The 20,940-nt window shown below is 42.0% G+C and overlaps 1 protein-coding gene across 5 annotated transcripts; it reads right to left on the reverse strand.

The window, feature by feature from the left end:
- Positions 1-23: 23 nt before the first annotated feature.
- On the reverse strand, positions 24-19,333 carry inpp5l (inositol polyphosphate-5-phosphatase L). 5 transcript variants are annotated; one of them, XM_040154748.1, is made up of 16 exons: positions 18,841-19,333; positions 14,317-14,358; positions 13,787-13,887; positions 13,233-13,320; positions 9,894-9,957; positions 9,154-9,257; positions 8,025-8,077; positions 5,435-5,554; positions 5,042-5,126; positions 4,842-4,937; positions 4,682-4,756; positions 4,278-4,351; positions 4,056-4,167; positions 3,357-3,425; positions 3,204-3,268; positions 24-2,474 (listed from the first exon to the last, which is right to left on the reverse strand). In XM_040154748.1, exons 1-15 carry the CDS (start codon positions 18,898-18,900, stop codon positions 3,227-3,229), a joined length of 1,185 nt encoding a protein of 394 aa, XP_040010682.1. In that variant the 5' UTR covers positions 18,901-19,333; the 3' UTR covers positions 24-2,474; positions 3,204-3,226. The 5 variants fall into 5 exon arrangements, with proteins under 5 accessions (XP_040010682.1, XP_040010681.1, XP_040010680.1 ...); XM_040154747.1 differs by lacking the exon at positions 8,025-8,077 and adding an exon at positions 8,836-8,888 and having other exon boundaries at positions 24-1,530; XM_040154746.1 differs by lacking the exon at positions 8,025-8,077 and adding an exon at positions 8,836-8,888 and having other exon boundaries at positions 24-2,430.
- Positions 19,334-20,940: the final 1,607 nt, after the last annotated feature.

Below are 20,940 nucleotides of genomic sequence, written 5' to 3' on the forward strand. Positions count from 1 at the left end.
TATTTCTTGCAATTCTTATTCCAGTTAAGATCAGTGAAATTACAGTCAGCTACATCCAGAAAGACAGGATTTAGGAACATGCAGCCTGTCGCATGCAACACTTTCAGGTCCGTCAGATCCGTGGGGGAAATGATACCAATGAGAATGCTGGTGGATATGATCACATCTTTCACGTGGCGTTTCCCCAGATAGGCCTGACTGAACGGAATTTTAACATGATGACAGTGGGTCTTCCCGAAAGCCAAATCTGTCAATCTCAAAATGCCTATGTGTTGCAATGCAGACTGCATTTACAGCAGAGTGCCCATAAAGCCAATAAATAATAATGAAACAAATTTATTAGGGCAATATTTTATTTACAAAAGTGAAATATCACAATGATGTAGTGTTGGACCAGAGTTCATTGAAAAGTAATACTGGTCTTATAACCAACTCCGCTCCCATGACTGGTCAACAATGAATCGCTAAGAGTTTATTACTTACAAACTGTTCTCAGTCTACACAGACATTTGCATCACTGAAACATAACTGAATCCTTTTGTGGCGAGGCCTCGGTCCCTCTGTACAAATATGACCAAACTTAATATGAATATCTGTGAAGGTATGCATGAAAAAGTATTTTTTTATGAATGTGTACTGGGTGCTGTTTAAGAAAAACTTTAACACTCAAAAAAATCAAAGTACAATTAGTAACAAACCACAAACATATTTTAAATTGTCTCCGCCATTATTGAAGCCGGACAAAAAAAAATCAAACCGATAATCCACGCGTCAAAAATATATTACAGCGTTGGTGCTACAGTATGAGGCTAATAATCAAGGAAACACAAAAAGACAAAAATCGAAGAAATCCAAAATCAAACTTTTGTGTTGTGTGTGAGTGCACGCGTGTATATATGCGGGTTTTTGGGAAGTTTTAGTGACGCCGTTTGACTCAAACATCCACACTCCTTAACTACAGTTAGAAGTAAACACACGAGGCCTACAGTATAATTCTTTTGGCAATGAAAGAAGGTCGATGCCAACCAGAACAGGGGTTTCTCTGAGTGAGGACAGCTAAAACTGACAAAAAAAAACAAAAAAAAACTGAGAACTGCTGAGTTGTAGCTTGTGGAATAAAGCACTTGGTATAAATATGCATTTGGTCCAGAGAAAGAATGTCACTATAAATTCAACAGGGTAAAAGATTCTGTTCCCGCATTATGTTAATAAATTCAGCCCCTACCACAGCATTCATAGCCAGTCAAAACTGCTGTAGTTACAGTTGGTTCCCTGTTGCTTTAAAATGTTCTGACTGTCTAGTGTCATTTCTTAATAATGTCACTATTAAAAACTTCATACACATTTATCAAAACCCATTCTGAAATTGATTTTGCTACGCAATCAGGAGACATCTGACACAGTTAAAACCGCTGTGTGTGAAGTAGCTACGTGTACGAAAAATTCCAAAAGGTCAGTAAGACATCTACAGAGGACATCTGGCCATAGATGTCGACTACAAACTGAGATAGCAGCATTCCTCTACTGGGTCTGTGGAGAGAGAAAAAAAAAAATAGATACCAGAACTAAAAATTGCATCAAATACAAAATGAAAGCATACACAATTAGTCAGTAGGACAGATGTCCAATATTTGATATTAAAGATCCCATATTTTTTAGTTTTCATGATCAAATTTTTACATACGCCTTGGCTCATGATAACATTAATATTCTTCTAAATGTTTCGCTAGAAGTCTCTTACTCTATGTTTCATGATACTGGATTATGATTGGCTGAATTCAACTGCTAATTTAAAACGTACTGATTGGAAGCTGTCCCGTTCAGTTGCTACATCACGGCCTGACTAACAGGAGGCATTTAATCAATTGTTTAGGGACAATGAGAATGAGTAAATTTGTGATGCAATGGCTGGGGTTTGTCTGACACTGCCTGTAAAAAAAAAACAACAAAAAACCGAAAAACCAAAAGGCATGTTTTCAAAAATGCAACAACTAAAATCACTCTAATGAAAAATGTTAGAAAGTTTTGCATATGCATGTACACATCCATGTAAAGGGCCTGGTCCAGTTTCACACACTTGAGTCTTTACATCATTGTTTGCTCTCATTCAGCAAAACACAGCAGGAATTGTAGGAACAACCTCAGTGTCACTGGGCTCTCAGCTCAGGGGACTTCACTGAGAGTGAGAAGCATCTGGAAAACTCCCTCAGAAATTCATGACAGCTGCAGAAAAATATGTGCTCAGGTCACTAAAGCTGTGGACGACGGTACATGGCGGTGAGAGCAGATTTGAGAAACCAGTGACGTGAGGATGGGATGTTGACGGCGGAAGCTAACTGAGTCCAGCCCTGCCGCTGGCTGATGTGTGGGTAACCGTCATGCTGATTACCCTCTGGTACTGATACTGTGGCGGAGCTCCGAGGATGGGACCTGCAGCAGACATGCACGCGCGCACACATGCACACACGCGCGCGCTTGCGCACACACACAAACAAACACACACACACACACACACACACACATACACACACACCATACATTATATGCCAAGAAAAACAAAAGTACAGCATGAGAGTAGATAGCTTTGAGCTATGTTGCCTGTGAAATACCAAGTTACTGATTTACTGGCATGAACTTGTTCCATGTTTCAAAATGTCACACACAAAAGAAGTCCCTTCATTGCGTGTAACTCATCATTTTTGCAGCCCCGTGAAGAGGGACCCTCATGAAAAAGCAGTCCATCCTTAAAAAAAAACATTTAAACAGCAGCAAAACAAAATCATGGCCGTAAAAATGCCAATATACTGTCCGGCACAATGTATGTCTCTCCGGCCGACCATCCTGATGGTAATTAATGAAAAGCAGGCCAGCATTGCACTTAGTGTGTAGTCACAGTGACAGTGGAGAAGATTCAATAGACATAGATCAGTGAAAGGTGCTGATCGCTTGTGCTCCGACTACACTGGACACAAAGGAGCACTTGTGTCCCACAGGCACTTAATCTTAGTTCACACCCTGACTCCACTGGGCCAGCCTAGGTTATGGCTCTCGAGGGACCGGAGCTAGATTACTGTGATCGCTCTCACACTCTGAATCCTCCCTCTGGAATCAGTACATAGACACATCCACACCTCCATGTGCTGTACAGTATACACACACACACACACACACACACAGACACGCTCCCTGGCACATGCTCTTACCATTGAGAAGAGTCCAAGTCGAGTCAATGGTCATCTGTCTTCAGTGAGAAGAACAAGAAAACGGGCTACAGGAAAAACACAAGAACACACCAGGGTTACTCTGCATGGCTGCTTTGTTTGCCTGCGCCTTATATATGCTTTTTAAACTGTTACCTTATGGTCTCCCATACAGACATTAGGGCCCACGGTGTTGTAAACAACGCCCCTCTCACCGTCCTCTCTCTGAAAAGAAGAATGAATTTCTATATCATTTCGACAGGTAACAAAGCAAATTAAAAGACAAAATAGATGTTGAGACTGCCATGTTTGCCCGGGCCGGATTACAGGACCATATGGTGACAGCGCCAAATCAATTCTGGTCAGATCGAAGCCCTTACACACAAAGTGTGTTTTCCACAATTTTATTTTTGCACACATTTAAATCAACAGCATAATGGTAATGGTACATAATAGCCCATATTTCAAGTTTCGCTTAGAGTGAAATAACAGTCTGATTTTACATTTTACCTCACCATATATTTAACACTAGGAATACAAGGATGAATATTCTTTCAGAAGAAAGATACGGGACTTAAAGATGTTGATGCTTCTTTTGCACAGTAAACTTACTAACTAATAATACAACCTTTGGTTAGCTTCTAAGATAAATGACACTAATCTTGTAATTAACAAATAAAAGCCTTTATTCAAAGTAACAAGTAACCTATTAAGAAGTTAGAGTCTTGTATTAAACTCTGTGAATACATATAAGCCTTTTACCAGAGAGTATATTCTGCACTGTGTGGACGTGGAAACAGATAACGTGCAGAAAGTTGTGAATTTCAGCGTTAAATACAGTGAGCGCCGACTGACCCTGCGGATGAATTCTTGGGCAGTGTGTGACATGAGGATACGATCGCACCAGGCGGGACAGCGAGTGTTCATGTACTGGGTCGGTTTAGTGTACTCTTCACTGTAGGGGTAGCTGAGGATGAGACGGCAGAAAGGAAACCAAAGTGCATTTGAGGGATAAAAGCAGAGTTGGGAGGTTTTACACAGCATGTTTTCAGCAAGTAGCTCAGTTAGGTGTCTCACCTGGGTGGAAACGTGATGTCCTCCTCCCTAATAACATCATGAAAGGCTGCGACTTCTTTGTCATATTTCAAAAGCTGAGGAATAGAAGCCATTACTGATCAGCACTACGGCTAATCTCAATGCATTACAAATAATCACGATGTGAGTGAGTACAACATTAGCACGGATGAAACTGTCACAGTTATCTCAGTTTTGTTTACCTCTGAGCTTTTTTATTTACTTTACTGTCATTCATAGGACTTTATTTCCGCTAATAGGATCTAATCTAAAATCTGTAAAGACGTGCCAGATTGTTGCTAAGCAACCTGTCGAATTATAGGTTGCAGTCATATCACAGAGTTTCTGTGAGACTATGGTGTAGCTGACAGGGTTTGTGTGGGTGAAAGTTGAGATCGTGTTCTCACTGATGGGACGTTGTCCTCCCTGAAATACGCCTGGTGCAGGTAGGCAAACAGCTTCTCCTCAATTTGGAGCAGCACCTGCACAAACGGTGAAGGCAAGTAAAGTAGAAGCAGCACTAAAAATGACACGTCAGCTGTTGTCTTGACTGACAGTTTTCATTACCTGATGGTCGTTGTCTTTTTCTTCGCAGATGATTTTCTCCACTTCGTTACTGCTGTCCTTCTTCACTGTCTGCACATCTGCCGTGGTGGAGAGTTGCTGCTCACAGAGGCACAAACAAGAGGAAGGGCCTGTGTCAAAATGCCAGGCTAACACACGTCCTTATCACATGATCTCCGGGAGAAATGTCTTTTGTTACATACCTGGACCAGACTAAGTGTGTCCAGACGGAAGTTGAAATCTCCAAACAGGAAGAAAGGCAGCGGAGTGTAGCGGCTGTCTGATATCCTGGAAGGAAATCACACAGATGTTTGGGTCTTTAATTATTTTAAACATTACTGTGAGTGTTTACAAATTCACACAAATATGATAATATTTTCAGGATTGAGAGGGTTTTTGTAAATATCCTGTTTACAAGATAGGCAAAGCTGCAGATGATATTAGCCAGGACACCATCATGCACATCTTCCTTTCATAGAGGACATTGAATCAAGTCTGGAATTGTACTTTGTGGTTCAACTAAGTGGATATTTTCTGTCACTTTGAGTGTTTTACGGTCATGTTTTTGCATAGTTGTGTGCAGCCGCAAATCCGACCTGTTGATGACATATCTGAGGGCGTTTTTGCGGTTGGCTGAGTAAACGGAAGGACTGGATTCACAGGCAGTGAGGTTGGAGGCATCATGGAACAGGTGGACATTGACCAGGTCCAGACCTCTGTGAAGAACACACACACACACACACACACACACACACACACACACACACACACACACACACACAGGCAAAATATAATGATTTTTTGGCAGGTGGAGGAAGAAAATACGAAACAATCTGATAAAGCCTGACATCTGATAGGTGAGTATGTGCGTGTGTCTGTGTGTGCGTGTGTGTGTGTGTGTGTGTGTGTGTGTGTGTGTGTGTGTGTGTGTGTGTGTGTGTGTGTGTGTGTGTGTGTGTGTGTGTGTGTGTGTGGTCCAACACAGGTGTCACTTATGAGAAGCTCTCTTATCAGTGAGTGCACTTGCGTTAATGCTAAGTCCACAAACAAGCACATTTGTCTTTTGTGCCCAGCGTTCACTTCCTTTCTTTGGCTGTCACTGGAAAACAATTAATGTGCATCCAACACACGAGTGTTGTTGACTCACAGCATGATGTTGCGGCACACAGATTGTGGGCTTCTTTTGTTATTACCCCAAGGTAACAACACGGTAGAGCAAATAGTTACTACAGCTGTCAGAAAACACAGGCTGTAGCAGCAGCACTGTGTGTTTTATCCTGTTTCTTTCCACAGCTATATTTAGTGCAATCTCATTTCTGTGGATTCAGAATATACATAGTAAAGATACATTCTTAGCTAATTAAATAAAAATGTGGATCGGCACCGGGGCAACATGCTGCATTGGCTATGTATATAAAATAGCTGATAACTTTTAACTGGACAATTTAGTTGCCAAGCTAAAGGACTGATTTCAAAGTTTTGTTGAAACATCGAGGGGGGACAAATGAGAAGAAAATTGTGATTTAGGTGATGAGTAAACAGAAGGTGTGAGTTTGAGCCACTGCAGCAGAAGTGAATAATTGTTTCTAAATGTGAAGAGAACTCAAACTCCGAGGGAAGGCTGGGTATTGTACCTCACTATTTTTGTGGTACAACCCAAAACATGAAAACTATCAAGTATCAAAAGTGGGCATTAAAAGTCTGGTCAGTTATCAACTGATTAAGTTTTATGTATTTTACACTATTTTATTTAGATGAAGTTCTCCTATCGCTGGTTGTCTTTAGAGAACATATAAAATTTCAACGTAGGTTTTTGTGTTAAATCTGCATTCACTGATATTTTTAGCCTCTTGGAGTCAGTAAAAACAAGCCGTAAAGGCAACACTGACATATTACCACCTTATAAATTTGATATAGTGAACGTTCTAGCTAACAGTTGCCTGCTTACACATCCAGCATATGTGAAGCATATGATCATCTTTCACTTGGAGTCCCATCCAAATGAGGCTGATGACCTGACTACGTCCAAAATTCAGTCTGTTTTAGCTCTGTTTTGGTCTCTACCAACTCCTGAAGGAAATATCTGGGTCGTTAGCTGCTGAATGCTCAACAATATTCACCAGCTACTTGCTGACTTTGTCCGTCTGTCGTTTGGTGCTGGACAGGTAGTGTACAGTAGGTTTATCAGAGATTCTTCACTAGAAGCAGCTGCCTGCTGCGTCTGAATGTTAGCTAATTCTCTGTGGGTTTGCCACTATGGCCCTGTTCAGACCTGGCATTAACATGCATCTTGAATGATCCGATCACAAATGGACAGTTCTAGGTACAGGTGTGAATGCACCCAAGAATTATTGAGGACGCATTCGAGGTCCGATCACTCAGACTACATTCGCAGGTGGTCTGGGCCACATCGAAGCCCACTCAACTGACATCATTATCCCGCCACATTTTCATAATGAACCAAAAATATTATTACATTTCTCCCAGTGTTTCCCATATATTGATTTATTTGTGGCACCCTTCTATCAAAATTGACCGCCACAAATTGATTATCTATTTTTTTAACTAGAGCTGTGCGCAGTACATTATACCCTCTGTCCCTTCTTGCTCCACACCCTGTCTGTCTCTCGCTCTCTCTCACACACACACAAACACGTTGACAACAAGCCGTCTGTCTTAATCAGCCTGGCTAAAAACAACAACGCATCTGGTCTTTGCAAACCGAAAAAATGTACGTGTTAATGTGCATATAGAGTGGGGAAGTGAGATCCAATCACAAGTGGTCACTCGAGATGCCCGTGGAGACGCATTTTAATGCAAGGTATGAACAGGGCCTATGAGTGACTATGAGTAGTCATGTAATCCATAGGTAATATAAAAGTATTTATTTTATCCACTGTATTCATACGTGTCAAAGTAAGATACATTTTGGTTTTTAACAAAACTTAAGGTAAGTTTTATTTTTAACAAGTATGGAAGTCTGGGTTGGTTTTGTTTTTTAATAAAACTAACCCAGCCCTCCTCTGATGTAACATTAGGAAACTGAAAGCAATCTCTCTCTGGTCCAAAGTAGTTGTTATAAGCTGTTTGCGAAATCTTGAAAAGTCAATAACAACAGAAAGTGGAAGTAAGTTGAGTCCAACCCTGACTGGGTTTATCAGGGTGAGGTCAGTGTACAGTACATACTGGTTGTGTATGATCCAGCGGGTCCTCATGAAGCCCTTTCTGGACCACTTGAACTGCAACAGAGACAAATTAGAGTGAGTCAGTAAACAGCAGTGAGCCGTGTCTTTGAAGGGCCAAACTGATAATTATTGATTCTTTCACATAATTTGTCTCATCTCCCTGTCAGAGCAGGCAGACAGTCCCTACAGCCCCAGTAGACTCATTTGTCCCAACATCTCCCTTTGGCCCACGGGTACCCCTCCCCACACCTGCTAACACACACGTACACACACACACAAACACGTTGACAACAAGCCGTCTGTCTTAATCAGCCTGGCTAAAAACAACAACGCATCTGGTCTTTGCAAACCGAAAAAATGTACGTGTTTATGTGCATATAGAGTGGGGAAGTGAGATCCAATCACAAGTGGTCACTCGAGATGCCCGTGGAGACGCATTTTAATGCAAGGTATGAACAGGGCCTATGAGTGACTATGAGTAGTCATGTAATCCATAGGTAATATAAAAGTATTTATTTTATCCACTGTATTCATACGTGTCAAAGTAAGATACATTTTGGTTTTTAACAAAACTTAAGGTAAGTTTTATTTTTAACAAGTATGGAAGTCTGGGTTGGTTTTGTTTTTTAATAAAACTAACCCAGCCCTCCTCTGATGTAACATTAGGAAACTGAAAGCAATCTCTCTGGTCCAAAGTAGTTGTTATAAGCTGTTTGCGAAATCTTGAAAAGTCAATAACAACAGAAAGTGGAAGTAAGTTGAGTCCAACCCTGACTGGGTTTATCAGGGTGAGGTCAGTGTACAGTACATACTGGTTGTGTATGATCCAGCGGGTCCTCATGAAGCCCTTTCTGGACCACTTGAACTGCAACAGAGACAAATTAGAGTGAGTCAGTAAACAGCAGTGAGCCGTGTCTTTGAAGGGCCAAACTGATAATTATTGATTCTTTCACATAATTTGTCTCATCTCCCTGTCAGAGCAGGCAGACAGTCCCTACAGCCCCAGTAGACTCATTTGTCCCAACATCTCCCTTTGGCCCACGGGTACCCCTCCCCACACCTGCTAACACACACGTACACACACACAAATGCAGGCATACACAGATGCACACTCATGCATACATACTCACATCTGGCCAGAAATTCTTTGGGAATTTTTCTTTCTCCACTGAGGCGACCCTATCCAGAGGGCCCACGTACTTGTTCTGCCCTGACACTGCTTTAAAATCCTTAACTGTGAGAGGGAGGCCGAGAGAGGGAGGGGGACAGGGGTGTGACATGTAAAAGAGTGAGAAAACATGCAAACAGCAATCAATAAACTGGTGTTAACCTCATCAGAGCGGCATACGTGATGAGAGAATCTATAAGCAAGCCATTAGACTGCGTTTGGTGAACAACAATCGGTTTGAGCCGCACAGCGAGTGGCAGCTCCAGGATGTTTATGGTTCTTCCATAAGCTTTTCTGAAGAGCTTTTTCACACCTAACGTGACTGGACTATGCAGTAAGAAAATAAATTTGGGCTCTCTGCAAATATCTGGCCAGGTAGGGTGGCCATCAAACTGTCATTATACACAGAGAAATATTTTCGCTATTCCTGATATTAAAAAAATCACAAGAACCTTGCCAATCACACGCAACGTTGCTCTAACTCCATTGACGGTATGAGCCATTTATGAGCCATTACCAAAACAGTACAGGATGCAAGGGGGTGGTCTACTTTGAGCTTTTAAATTGTCTGTTTAAGGTGTGCAAAGACTCCTCCTACCTTTGTTTTTTAAAGGAAAAAAGCCAGATAAATCCATCACATTCATGAATAATAAAACAATTAAAATTAATGTAAATGTCACATGCAAGAAGTAAAGTTTTTACCATTAAAGTCATATTGATAGATGTTTTTCAGTGTCTTGTGGATGAAGTACATGCTCCCCAGAGCCTGTGGAGAGACAGAGAAACACAAATTTTACAATATTTGATAAATGCACCTGGGAGCAACACAAGTTACAGTTTGCAAGGTCAGTTTTGGTTAAACCACCTTCAAATCGCAACATCTAAAAAGTGCAAGATGAATCATACTAAAATGGAACATTACTTTCATTATTTTTGTATACACCTTTACATTCAGACACCTGCTGCAAAGACCACAAGAAACTGACCAAAAGCTCAATTTTGACATGTTTAGTCCAGCAAAAAAGACAAACCCAACTTCATAAGTTTCATTTGAAATGCTGTCATTAACACCAGAATGTATTTTCAATGCAGTAAAACTATGGAGTGCCTGAACACGTGCCTTACATATTTCCGTTTTCAAAATGCAGCTTTACTTCATAAAAGTATTGAATATTTAAGACTTTTGAATTAAACAATAGAGCTCTGTCCGACCCAGCTAGAGGGGTTTCTCAGCAGTGATCCACGGTGAAACCGAATCAACTAAATCTGATGGCAAAAAAAGGAGAAATCATCTAAGCCGCTGAGAAGATGGATTGAACTGTTCATTTCCCCATCATGTCAGCTGAATTGTTAGCCTTGTATTGAACGATACAGTATGTTGTTACTCTCCCAAAGACACATGAAACTCTAAAGAATTTAGACGTACAGAGCAAACATATAACTGCACAACACACCCACATACTGCCCCTCGTGCACACACTTCAGCACCCAATCATCCCTGACGTGGGACTGACAATTTTTAATGTACTAACTGCCTGCTCCACTGATCTGATTAATCGTGCCCTGTGCGATCAATAAAGACAGAAAATTAAAACAATTTAAAAGGTATTAAGCAGTAGGCCTGCAGTCTGCCAATGCTGCCACTGTGACTGGGGGGTTGAAGAAAAATAAGCCAGCGCTCAGAGGGCTCGGGGCGTGACGGACCACTGTGCAACCCACGTCCTCCTCATCCAGCCAGAGCATGAGAGATCTCTCCCTGAAGAGATCATTTATCTTCAGTGCCAAAGTTATCCTCATTTAATAAAATGGAAGAGTCTCCATTCTCGGGAGCGGCAATTAGTGACCAACTTGTCCAAACTAAGGGAACGAGGTTAGGGCATTGCCAGAGATTTATTCAAACTAGTCTGAAAGGGATTTGTATTTATTTATTTTTTTTATAAAACTAAATGCTCACTGAAGAATGTTTTCTGAGGAGCTACTGTGTTATTTTAGCTCAAAATTGTGCAAAATTATCATTCCTGGAGGCAATTCAAGGACTATATTCTGATAATTAGCTAAAAAAAAAAAAAAATCTAAGCTTGGCCTGGTTTATTTTGGATCAGTAACAATACTGTGTTTAAACCGTACACGCAAGTACACATGTACACACTCAAACACAGATACACATACTCCTCCACGTTCTCCTCCACATACTCTGCCAAACACCTATCTTCATCAATCAGGTTTGTGCACAGTTTAATAAAAAAATATTGACTTACAAGTGATTTTTTATCAAAACACCATTTGTACTGGGAATGCATGCAAGTCTGCCCCCTCTACTCCTGCAGCTCCCGTGGAAGGAGAAACCCCCCCAAACTCTCTCTTGGCCATATAACTGATGATCCGCAGCCAAGGGGAAACAAATTGAAAATCAATGCAGGTGGCACCGACGAAATGAGAATGAGGCATTAGGAGTGGTGGGTGGGGGGTGCAACCCTCTCAGGGCAAAGAGTGGAGGGTGCAAACACTCGAGCGCAAGGGAAACTTGGTCCCAGCTGTCTTCCAATCCCCCTCACACTTTATTTATTGTGCACAAATAGGCTGAGATCAATAGTTTTAATCTAGAGTTAAATGTATTGACTTTGGCCTGTCTCCCCCACACCTGGCCATTGACTTTCCCCTTTTTACTTCACGCACCTTCAGTCTACAGATGAAGCCACTGACCCCTACTGTCAGACCCCCAGTGAGAAGGTATCACCTGGGAGGAGTAGGGGTTAACACTTCAAGAGCTACTCAGCCGGGGAGGTGTTACTCGCGATCAGGGCAGAATTTCAGACAAACTAACGCTGACAAACCCGTTACGAGCAACTAAAAACATAATTCAATTCTAAAAAAGGGACTTGAAAACTTGCTTGTGCCGTGTGAGGTCACTAGAAAAGAAGGTGGAAGCCAGGGATGGCTTTCACAACAGGCGTGGAGATTGAGGCTGAGCCCATGACCCCAGCAACGTCCCGGCAGCTCTGTAATGGCTCTTTAGTGGCACGAGGAGCACCAGCCCAGACTTCAGCTACAGAGACAGACTTTGGGTTCATTAACAGATGACGATAAGAGATGTAGGTAGTGGCATGAGTGACAAATCTCCTCTCTCTGTGCCCATACTGTGCAACTACTGCAACATTGTTTTACACCATATCTTTGAGATCTATGTCACTTATATAAGGCTCTGGTTTTGTACACGTCTGAGTTGGCGCAGTGGGCGTTGATGTATGACACTCGACACATAAACACAAACACACACGCCACGCACAGACGCACAACTATTCCAGTAAGGAAGACAAATCAGCACATACCATACAGAGAATGGTATGTGCTGATGGTGTAAAATGTTGCCTGTGTTTCTTTTAGCTCTAATTTCCTGGTCTTCATCAGAAATGGAAAACTTTGATTGAGATCTACAGAGCGGTCTCTATTTGATCAAAATATCCAGTGACGGCCATTGCGCTTATTCAAAAAAAATTGCCGATAAAATGTCAACTTTGTTACTTCTTTGGTGAGATTTACAGCATTTTATGAGAAAACTGAGTTTCACTCCAGTCTCACTGATTTTTGATTAAAATGTTCTTATCACATTTCAGCCTCCGTGTAGCAGTGACGCGCTGTCGGTTCTTTTATCAGAGAGCTGGTCTCCGTCCATATTTTTCACAGTGAATCCATACCTTTAAACTGACTCAATACAAATACAGAAACACAGCCAGGAGTACAATGACATATGCACGTGTGCATCACTTGACTTCATTTTCTTATAGAGGACTTCGTAACATTCTCTTACATATCCTGTTTTACAATCCAAAAATTGTGTTACATTGACAAACTACAAAACAAATTACTTTTTCTGATGCTCCAATGGGGTCTACAACCAGCTCCTTGTCACTCGAAAGCAGAGTACACACACCACAACACCTCAAACCACCACTGAGCACTAACATGGAGGAGGACCCCATCTAGTGGAAGCGGGTGTGAACTACTCTGACCACTCTGAGAAAAAGTTTGCTTGTCTCTTACCGTGAAGCCGTCTTCCGCTTGGAACTGGTTGTCCACATAGATGCAGACCCTGTCATAGTCTTTCATTTCCTCATTGGACTCAATGCTCCTGGAAACACCGCACAACAACAGATCAACCATTAGGCGACAGAACCAAAAAAGCTTTTTCTTCTGGATGCAGAGTTAAAGAGATTAGACGATCAACTGATTAGTCAATGGACAGAAAATGAATCTGCAAAAATTTTGATAATCATTTAATAGTTTAAAGCCATTTTTTAAAAGCATGACTGCCAAAGATTCACTGGATCTAAATTCTCAACTATGTCAGCTTGGGCTTTAGGACATTGTGATGGGAATTTTTCACTGTTTTCCTGACATATTATAGACTAAACAATGGTTGTTTAATACAGACTTAATCAACAGATTTATCGATAATGAAAATGAGTGTTTTTGATTCCAAGAAATGTATAAAGAAAGAAACAGGACCCTCTTTATAAAAGTTTGGGATTAAAATCACTACATGGTGAAGGAAGAATATGACGTTACACTGATCATGATCAGCACGCTACTCCTACCAGAAGAAGTTTTCTGCATGGCCCATGTTAACCATGTAGTCCTTCCCCCCCACCTCCTGGAAGTGCAGGGCGATGAACTGTGGCTTGTGGCTGTGGATAGTCTGTAACAAAGCACAGCAAACAGCTCTCAGTCTACAGGTGTTACATTACAGGGTGATGAGAAGTGGAGCGGGTCCACACTGTGTTTTGCAGGATGAAGTTAACGATCCATTAGGAGTCATGTGGAGTTTTTCTGTTATCTAATTTCTGCACGTGGCCTGGTGTGGCTATGTTATCAGTTATCAGCACAGTATCCGTTTTCCAGAGGAACATGGAGCAGTTGTTTGTTGGGATGTCACCAGTGTGGTGATGCCAACACCCTAAGAAAGTGGGCTAGAACCAACTATGTAACGTAATTTCTATGTGTCTGAACTGCACCAGACTGTCAAGAAAGTTTAAGAGAAAAATATGACACTGTTAGTAATGAGTAGAAACACCAAATGTTTTAAACTGTGAATTATTAATGCAAGACCAAGGAGGCCCAAACTTACCTTATACAGTTCTTGTAACCATTCACTTTGAATTTCACCCAGCTGTAAAATGAAAAAGAGAAAAATCATCAAAGGCATGCTATCTTTCTGGAAGAAATGGTACAAAATCAAATTCTAAACCTGCATTGATTTATTCTTGGCCACCTGGGGGCAGTGCAACAACCTGTAAACACATGATTAACAAATCATTTCCTTATAAAGCTGTTATGGCAAAAATGTTGGCAAACAGTTGCCCATTAGGACATCCAGCAGATATGGAGCACGATTATCATTCCAGCTCCAGTATTCTCTCATTTAGCTCCCTTCTGTTCTTGATCAACACCAGAGGAAAGCAGCTCCTTAGCTGTAGATGCTCTGCATGTTCCCCTGCTACGGTGGCTAATGATGCCTCGAAACTGATAAAATGCAGTAAACAGTTTCCAGACAAGTCAAAAAAATACCTGAATATATCTGTAATAACACTATTGATTAAATAAGTAAAAATGGAGAGTAAACAGACATATCAAACTCTAATATCTATAGAAAAGTAAGCTCTAACTTTTTTTTTTTTTTTACAAATATACTTTTGTTTTCTTTACTACCTTATTTTGCTTTGCTACTCCTTAATTTTTCTTCCTGAATGTCTCTTCTCTCTCTTTTTTTGTTGGCACACATTTAATCATTGATCTATTTCCCCACTCCACACTTTCCTTTTCCTCTCCACATTTCATTCAGTGGAGCCGTCTCAGCTATCAACCTAGCTGCAGCCAACTTGCGTCATAAAATGGCATCAGCCGTTGCACGCAATGTTAATAATCCATATACTGTGCTGCATACTGTTGAAGCATCGCTGTATATACTGTATAAACAATTTGTAGCTAACCCTAACAAACGTAGCTCGCTCATGCTACAGACACTGTGCTTGTGTCTACAGAGCATGATCTTCATCTTCAGCGGGAAACGACGCCGAGGACAGCTGTTAGAGTCAATCATACTAGTTAATTTGGAGGCCATAAAACCAAAACAATGGGCTGAAACATGCTCTGTTAAACTGAATGGAAACAGATGGTAATTATCTGTGGCTGTGTCACTACAAGTAACTCCTTTCATATTACACATAGTCATTTAACTTGTTGTTAATATAAAAATATTGATCAGAGCGGCTTTAATTATGAAGTTTCACTCCAACGGCACAAAATGAGTCAGTTTTAATCATTTATAGTATAATAACCCACAAATGGGATACACAAAAAAAATGCGTTTATTAATTACAAAAAATAATTATGGTTTCTGGATTTAAAATTACATCGCCAGCTAACAGAAAAACAAGTCAAATGGAAGTCTACGAGTTATCAGTCGCAGAAAGGAAATACTCCGAGCTAATATTAACTCTGAGCAGGTTAAAACAAACAATAAGGACTGTCTGGAAATATTATCCTGTGTGTTCCATTGGTTGTGTGTTCCAGGATGTAGTCTCATTCAAGTTAAGCTGTCATAATCTGGCCACCGTCCACACATTGTCCCTTGAGGTGTATTTAATATATACTGCGTGCCCACTTGACAGTTGACTATACTTTAAAACACGTATGAGAAAAGCAGGCAGGTGAACTTTACACACAGAAATGTGTCAAACAAGGTTGAGGCTTATTTAGCAGATTCTTCCCTGTTTGGAGAACAGGTAGACTTCCATTTACACCGTAGATATTAAAGCTGCACTGGGCAAAATTTGTATAGAAGAAATAACCAATTTTGTCAGCTTAAGGGGAGTTTCAAGCACATAAAAATATGTTTTCTGGTATGAACATTTCTTCTTTCACATCTTCCTACAATATTTCCTTGCTGCTGTCGCTTCAAACTGATATTATTATTCTCAGCAGTAATATGAGAAATTACTTAATTTATTGAATCGTGACAGAAAAAACAACTTGACAGGTCTCCACGGTGGGTGTGACAAATATTCCTGTAAAATGAAATGTTTTGTTCCAGTGGTAAGTAGGCTTATCGCATTTCTGATTCTCATACCAGAGAATCCTCCCTAACTCCAAAACTGGATTCTGTGGCTTTTTAAAGGCACTGAGTGGTACAATGATCAACAACTGCGTACCGTATGTACCGTAAACTAAACTCTGGCATTGGCACGTTGTTGCTTGAACACCCAAATCAGAATTTGGTGTAGGTGCAGGGTCATGCACAGTCTTCTGCGTACCCAGGTGCATTCATGGCACCTGAGAAATGGCTTTGCATAGTGTATTTGCATGACAGGGCAGCATGGGTGACTGCAGCTCAGCCATTGTGACCTGAAGGACTCCTCTCACGTCATTTTAATTAACACAGCCTGTGCCTGCTCATGAACAACAACATTGGGTCTGTCCAGGATCCTGATTCATTCATACATAACTGTAACCTATATGCCTTACAGATAATGTTCATACAGCAATTATACTCACGATGCAATTCTGCTTACTTATACTGAGTCAGAGAAATAGAGTAAATTAAAAATTAGTGGAGGAAAACTTGAAACACCTAAAGAAGTCCACATTCCTGATCCACCAGCAAAAGAGTATTTTCTTCCCCTTTGTGGCAAAAAAATGAGCCCTGCGTCAGGCAACAAGACCAGGCTCGTCCATCAAGAGATGTCCTAAGCGGGCTTCAACAGCAGCACTGTTCCAAAGAAAATGTTGGCCATAATGAATCCGGAATAGTGATTAGGTTAAAGCTTTCTAGTTCCAAGCTGTCCAATACTTCTCGGGAAAATTAGCTGAAATGTTTCTTTGGCAATAAAGTGTTCCCATAGCTGAGACTCTTGCAAATGATAATTTGTATGAATAAAGGGAAAGATTGTGTAAGAAAAATATCTACCCATTGCAATTGAGTCTCTACATAGTCATTACACAAGCTCACGAGAAACAATAGACATAATCTCCAGGATGCTGCCACAGTGTGCCACAGAAATGTGGCACAGAGCAGCCGTCAGAGTTGACTGTCTCACTGGCTGAGCTGCTCTGACAGGACACTCGGCTACTCCAGGCCTGTCAAGCATTAGGATTTACCCCGTGATGTGCTTAAGGTCTTGCTCTTATCCAGAAGGCTGAGTGAACGTTTAGGAGTGTTTGTTTATAGAAATAGGTGGGCCTAAGTACGTAGAAAAGCTCAGGTCCCCTGGGAAAGATATTAATCTGTTTACATATCTCCCACAATGGGATCTAACATGTTTTCATTGGAGTCAGATCGGGCAACCGGAAACATGGTCCTGAGCCAAATTTCCATGAGTGTAAGAGCCCTCCTCCTTCCTCTGTCTAAAAGTTTGGTCAACCCAACCTAGGCCAAAACTACAAAGATTCATATATTTAGCCAACTGTTTAGAAGAGTCAAATTACAGTCAGATCTCTTTAATCCCTTATTTAAAAAAAATGCTCTCTTTGAATTTTTTAAAAGATACAAAGATCTAAGACTAGGCTAAAAAAACGACAACTTATATAACACGTGAATGTGGCGAGACCACTGGAGCTGTAAATGTTATACAGTATGATAAGGATACTGTAAACGGACTAGTGAGTAACACAGATCCTCCCTGTACGGACATTAAAGCCAGTGATTTTTAACAAGTGATAAGAAAGGTGAGGACGATACTGGAGGGACACACCTGGAGTGGGTCCACATAGGACTCATTAGCCTAAGTAAAGGGGGGGGGGGCAGGTAGACCCTTGCTGGGACAGGCATACCCAAATACTGACTGAAGTGAGATGTCATGGATGTTAGAGGGAACATAAGAAATGAAAATGAACGTATGTGGTAAACAGCCTTTTAAACCCTTTTTTTTTTTAACAGGGAGCCCCTTTGAGATTAAAAAGGTTCTGTCCAAGAAAGGAAGCACCAACCCACCAAACAAACACTCTCCCCATACACGTTCTATTTACTATCATTAACACGAGAGCAGAGCCCTTGAAAAATGAAACCATTTCGTTACTGATAGGTTCAGGCTTTCACACCTGTCAACATATGGAGAACATTTCAGTATTTTCTTCGCGGCCGGCCCTTCAGTGTCACGGTACCCGACCGGCCACAGGGACGCTCACTAGTCTCCTCGGAATGTGAGGAGGTCACGTGAGGCGTGAAACTCCCGCATCCCACCATCAACTTTGGCTCGCGGCTCTTTTCGTTCTTTCTCTCTGTCAGTTTTTTTTTTTTTTAATTTTATTTATTTATTTTTTTTAAATCGACGACGGCGCGTGAATGCCATCGAGCGCATGCTGCCGACAGCCGAAACAGAAACTCGACCGCCCGCTATTAGATACGTGAAACCCACGAATTATGATAGGAGGGAGCGCGTGAAGACTTCGACGCGCTTCGTTACATCCTTACGTACCCGCAGATGTATACCAGCAATGGAGACCGTTCGAGGTAGAAAGCTGCCTCCTACACCCTCGCGGCTAATTACAGTATTTCTCCGTCGCCCAAGCGGCATTAAGTATAATCCTCCGGGAGGACCAGGGTCCGACGGACCACAGTGTGGTGTTTGGTGGGCTCCCACCAGCCTCTACTTACATTGTCGAACAGTGAGCCGACGTTTGCGGTGACGAGCAGCACATCGGCGAACGTTTCCATGTTAACGACCGACCTCCGCGAGCAGTCCGAGGAAACTCCGCCGCGTCGCCAGGTGACGCGCGCGCCGAGGGCCTGTGGCAGCGGCTCGCCGGGAGCTTATGGAGGCTTACTGTCGGAGCCCAGGTCGCGTCTACGGCCGCCCGAAATACCCGGGCATCTCACTGGCGACGCCGCGTCGCGTTTGGGCCGACTCGTTCGCTGATGGCGGGCTGTCGTGTCGCGTCGTCGCCGTGCACCGGAGCGGCGCTCACATCCATCGTCGAGCCGGGCGGCAGCGAGGTGGTCTGGCGGCCCGCATGTGTGGATCCCCGCCTCCCCTCCGTTAATTGGACTAGTGGCTTCTTACTTAACAGACTTAAACCAGGCTGGACGGCGCATCTGCCGCTGCCTTGACAAACCGCTCAGATAAAGCGGGCCGAGCACTTCTCACCTACAGGCGGTGTTGTGTTATGAACCGCGCTGCTCCGCCCATATGCTGCGAGCAGTCAATTACAGACTTCCTCATGATATGTCAACTTTCTCACTCCGACAGCGTGAGCTTCTCTAAAGAAGGAAATCCCACAGTATTGCACGGCCACGGAAACCTGCGTATATGGCTTGTATTGCTAATGATCTAATCAGCCTAACCAGTCTGTTTTCTCACCATAAGCCCCTATGATGTATTGAGCACTATACTATTACAATACCAACTTGTGAGATGGCATGAAAGGGCATTATATATATGCAGTAACTTGACTACACGAGGACTTTAAAAATACCTGAAAGGGTTCTCTACTCACCACTCAACATACCACAGGCTCCTTCTGTGTAGTCTCAACAGGAAGTTAGTCATTTTCTTTGTGTGAAACCCTTTTTCTTTCAATGAAATATTCTTTCACTAAGGGCAGCTTGCTTTTGCTTCCGTAATCCCCCCCCCCTACATATTTTACAGCTGTTAAGCCTTAAAAAAATGTTTAATAGGCGGGGGTCTTATCTTTTATCTGTGACTTTGCCTTAGGTGTGTGATCCTCCGTAGGCCCAATCACTGCTGTCACCTTTAACCACACTGCAGTAAAAGCACAGCCCTTTGTACTGCTCTTGTCTAAAGTCTTGCACCAGCAGAGGATAGCGTACCAGGGGGACAAATTTTGATTTTATGTGAAGGACCTATAGTTTAGTCGTTTCCGCTGCGACAGCCTGCCTCCTAAAGCTTCCGGTCACCACAACAGCAGAGTAACCACAATATTTTACAACACAGCTACAGTCGCTTGCTCTCTACTTTGTGGACCACAGGTCGGTAAAACTCTTTATTTGGAGTAGATGGATCCATGCCATCTCGCTGTCTGAGCTCCAGCCCAGGATAAATCAAAGATTGCTGGGGGGCTAACTCTGGCTCGCCATAGTGATGTTGGTGAGCTGCTCAACCACGTCGTGGCTTACACAGCCAACCTTTTGAGCTCTTCTCCCTGCTTCCTTTTTCTCCTCCTCTGAGCACTGTGGGCTTTATTCGCCAACGTTAACAGATCTTTTTAAAACTGTCGCAACACAGATGCAGAAGAATGCCGCCATGTCCATCACCAGTTTGAAAACAAAGACTTAAGGGGAAAAACCTCTCTGAAAGGATTCTGAGGCGGCCTGGAGGAAAGGCCCGGGGATTGGATGAAAGAACCACATTTATCATCAATGGAAAGAGACCTGAATTAAACTTGATCCTCCTTGCCAAAGGAATAAATGCAAAATATACAGTGTTCAAAATAAATCATCATGCCAGACTGATTTATTGTAGCTAGGTGCCCACTGGGCAATAAATCGGACAGGAAATGTTACCAGAGTCCTGGCTTGCTGGCCAAGAAAAGCACAGAAAAGCAAAAGCTAATTAAGGCTGGACTGTTTCGAGCAAAACTATTAAATTACAAAATTATCAAATGGAAAATATTTGCCAGTAAAAGAAAAATAAACTCTTGGATAAGATAGGCAAAAAATTGAAGTTTTAAACAATAATTATTATAGAAGTATTACATATTTATTATAGTTGTAGCTCATGTGGCTGCTTCTAAATAA

This window comes from Xiphias gladius, chromosome 19 (genome assembly GCF_016859285.1).
Source record: "Xiphias gladius isolate SHS-SW01 ecotype Sanya breed wild chromosome 19, ASM1685928v1, whole genome shotgun sequence".
In the NCBI taxonomy this organism is placed as follows: Eukaryota; Metazoa; Chordata; class Actinopteri; order Istiophoriformes; family Xiphiidae; genus Xiphias; species Xiphias gladius.

Excerpts from the sequence above, each read along its gene's own strand:
- inpp5l (XM_040154748.1), bottom strand. The coding sequence starts at position 18,900 with ATGGAAACGTTCGCCGATGTGCTGCTCGTCACCGCAAACGTCGGCTCA. Across the intron at positions 8,078-9,153 it reads CAAAGAATTTCTGGCCAGAT|TTCAAGTGGTCCAGAAAGGG; the intron begins GTGAGTATGTAT and ends TCTCTGTTGCAG. Across the intron at positions 4,352-4,681 it reads GGGAGGACAACGTCCCATCA|CTTTTGAAATATGACAAAGA; the intron begins GTGAGAACACGA and ends TCTATTCCTCAG.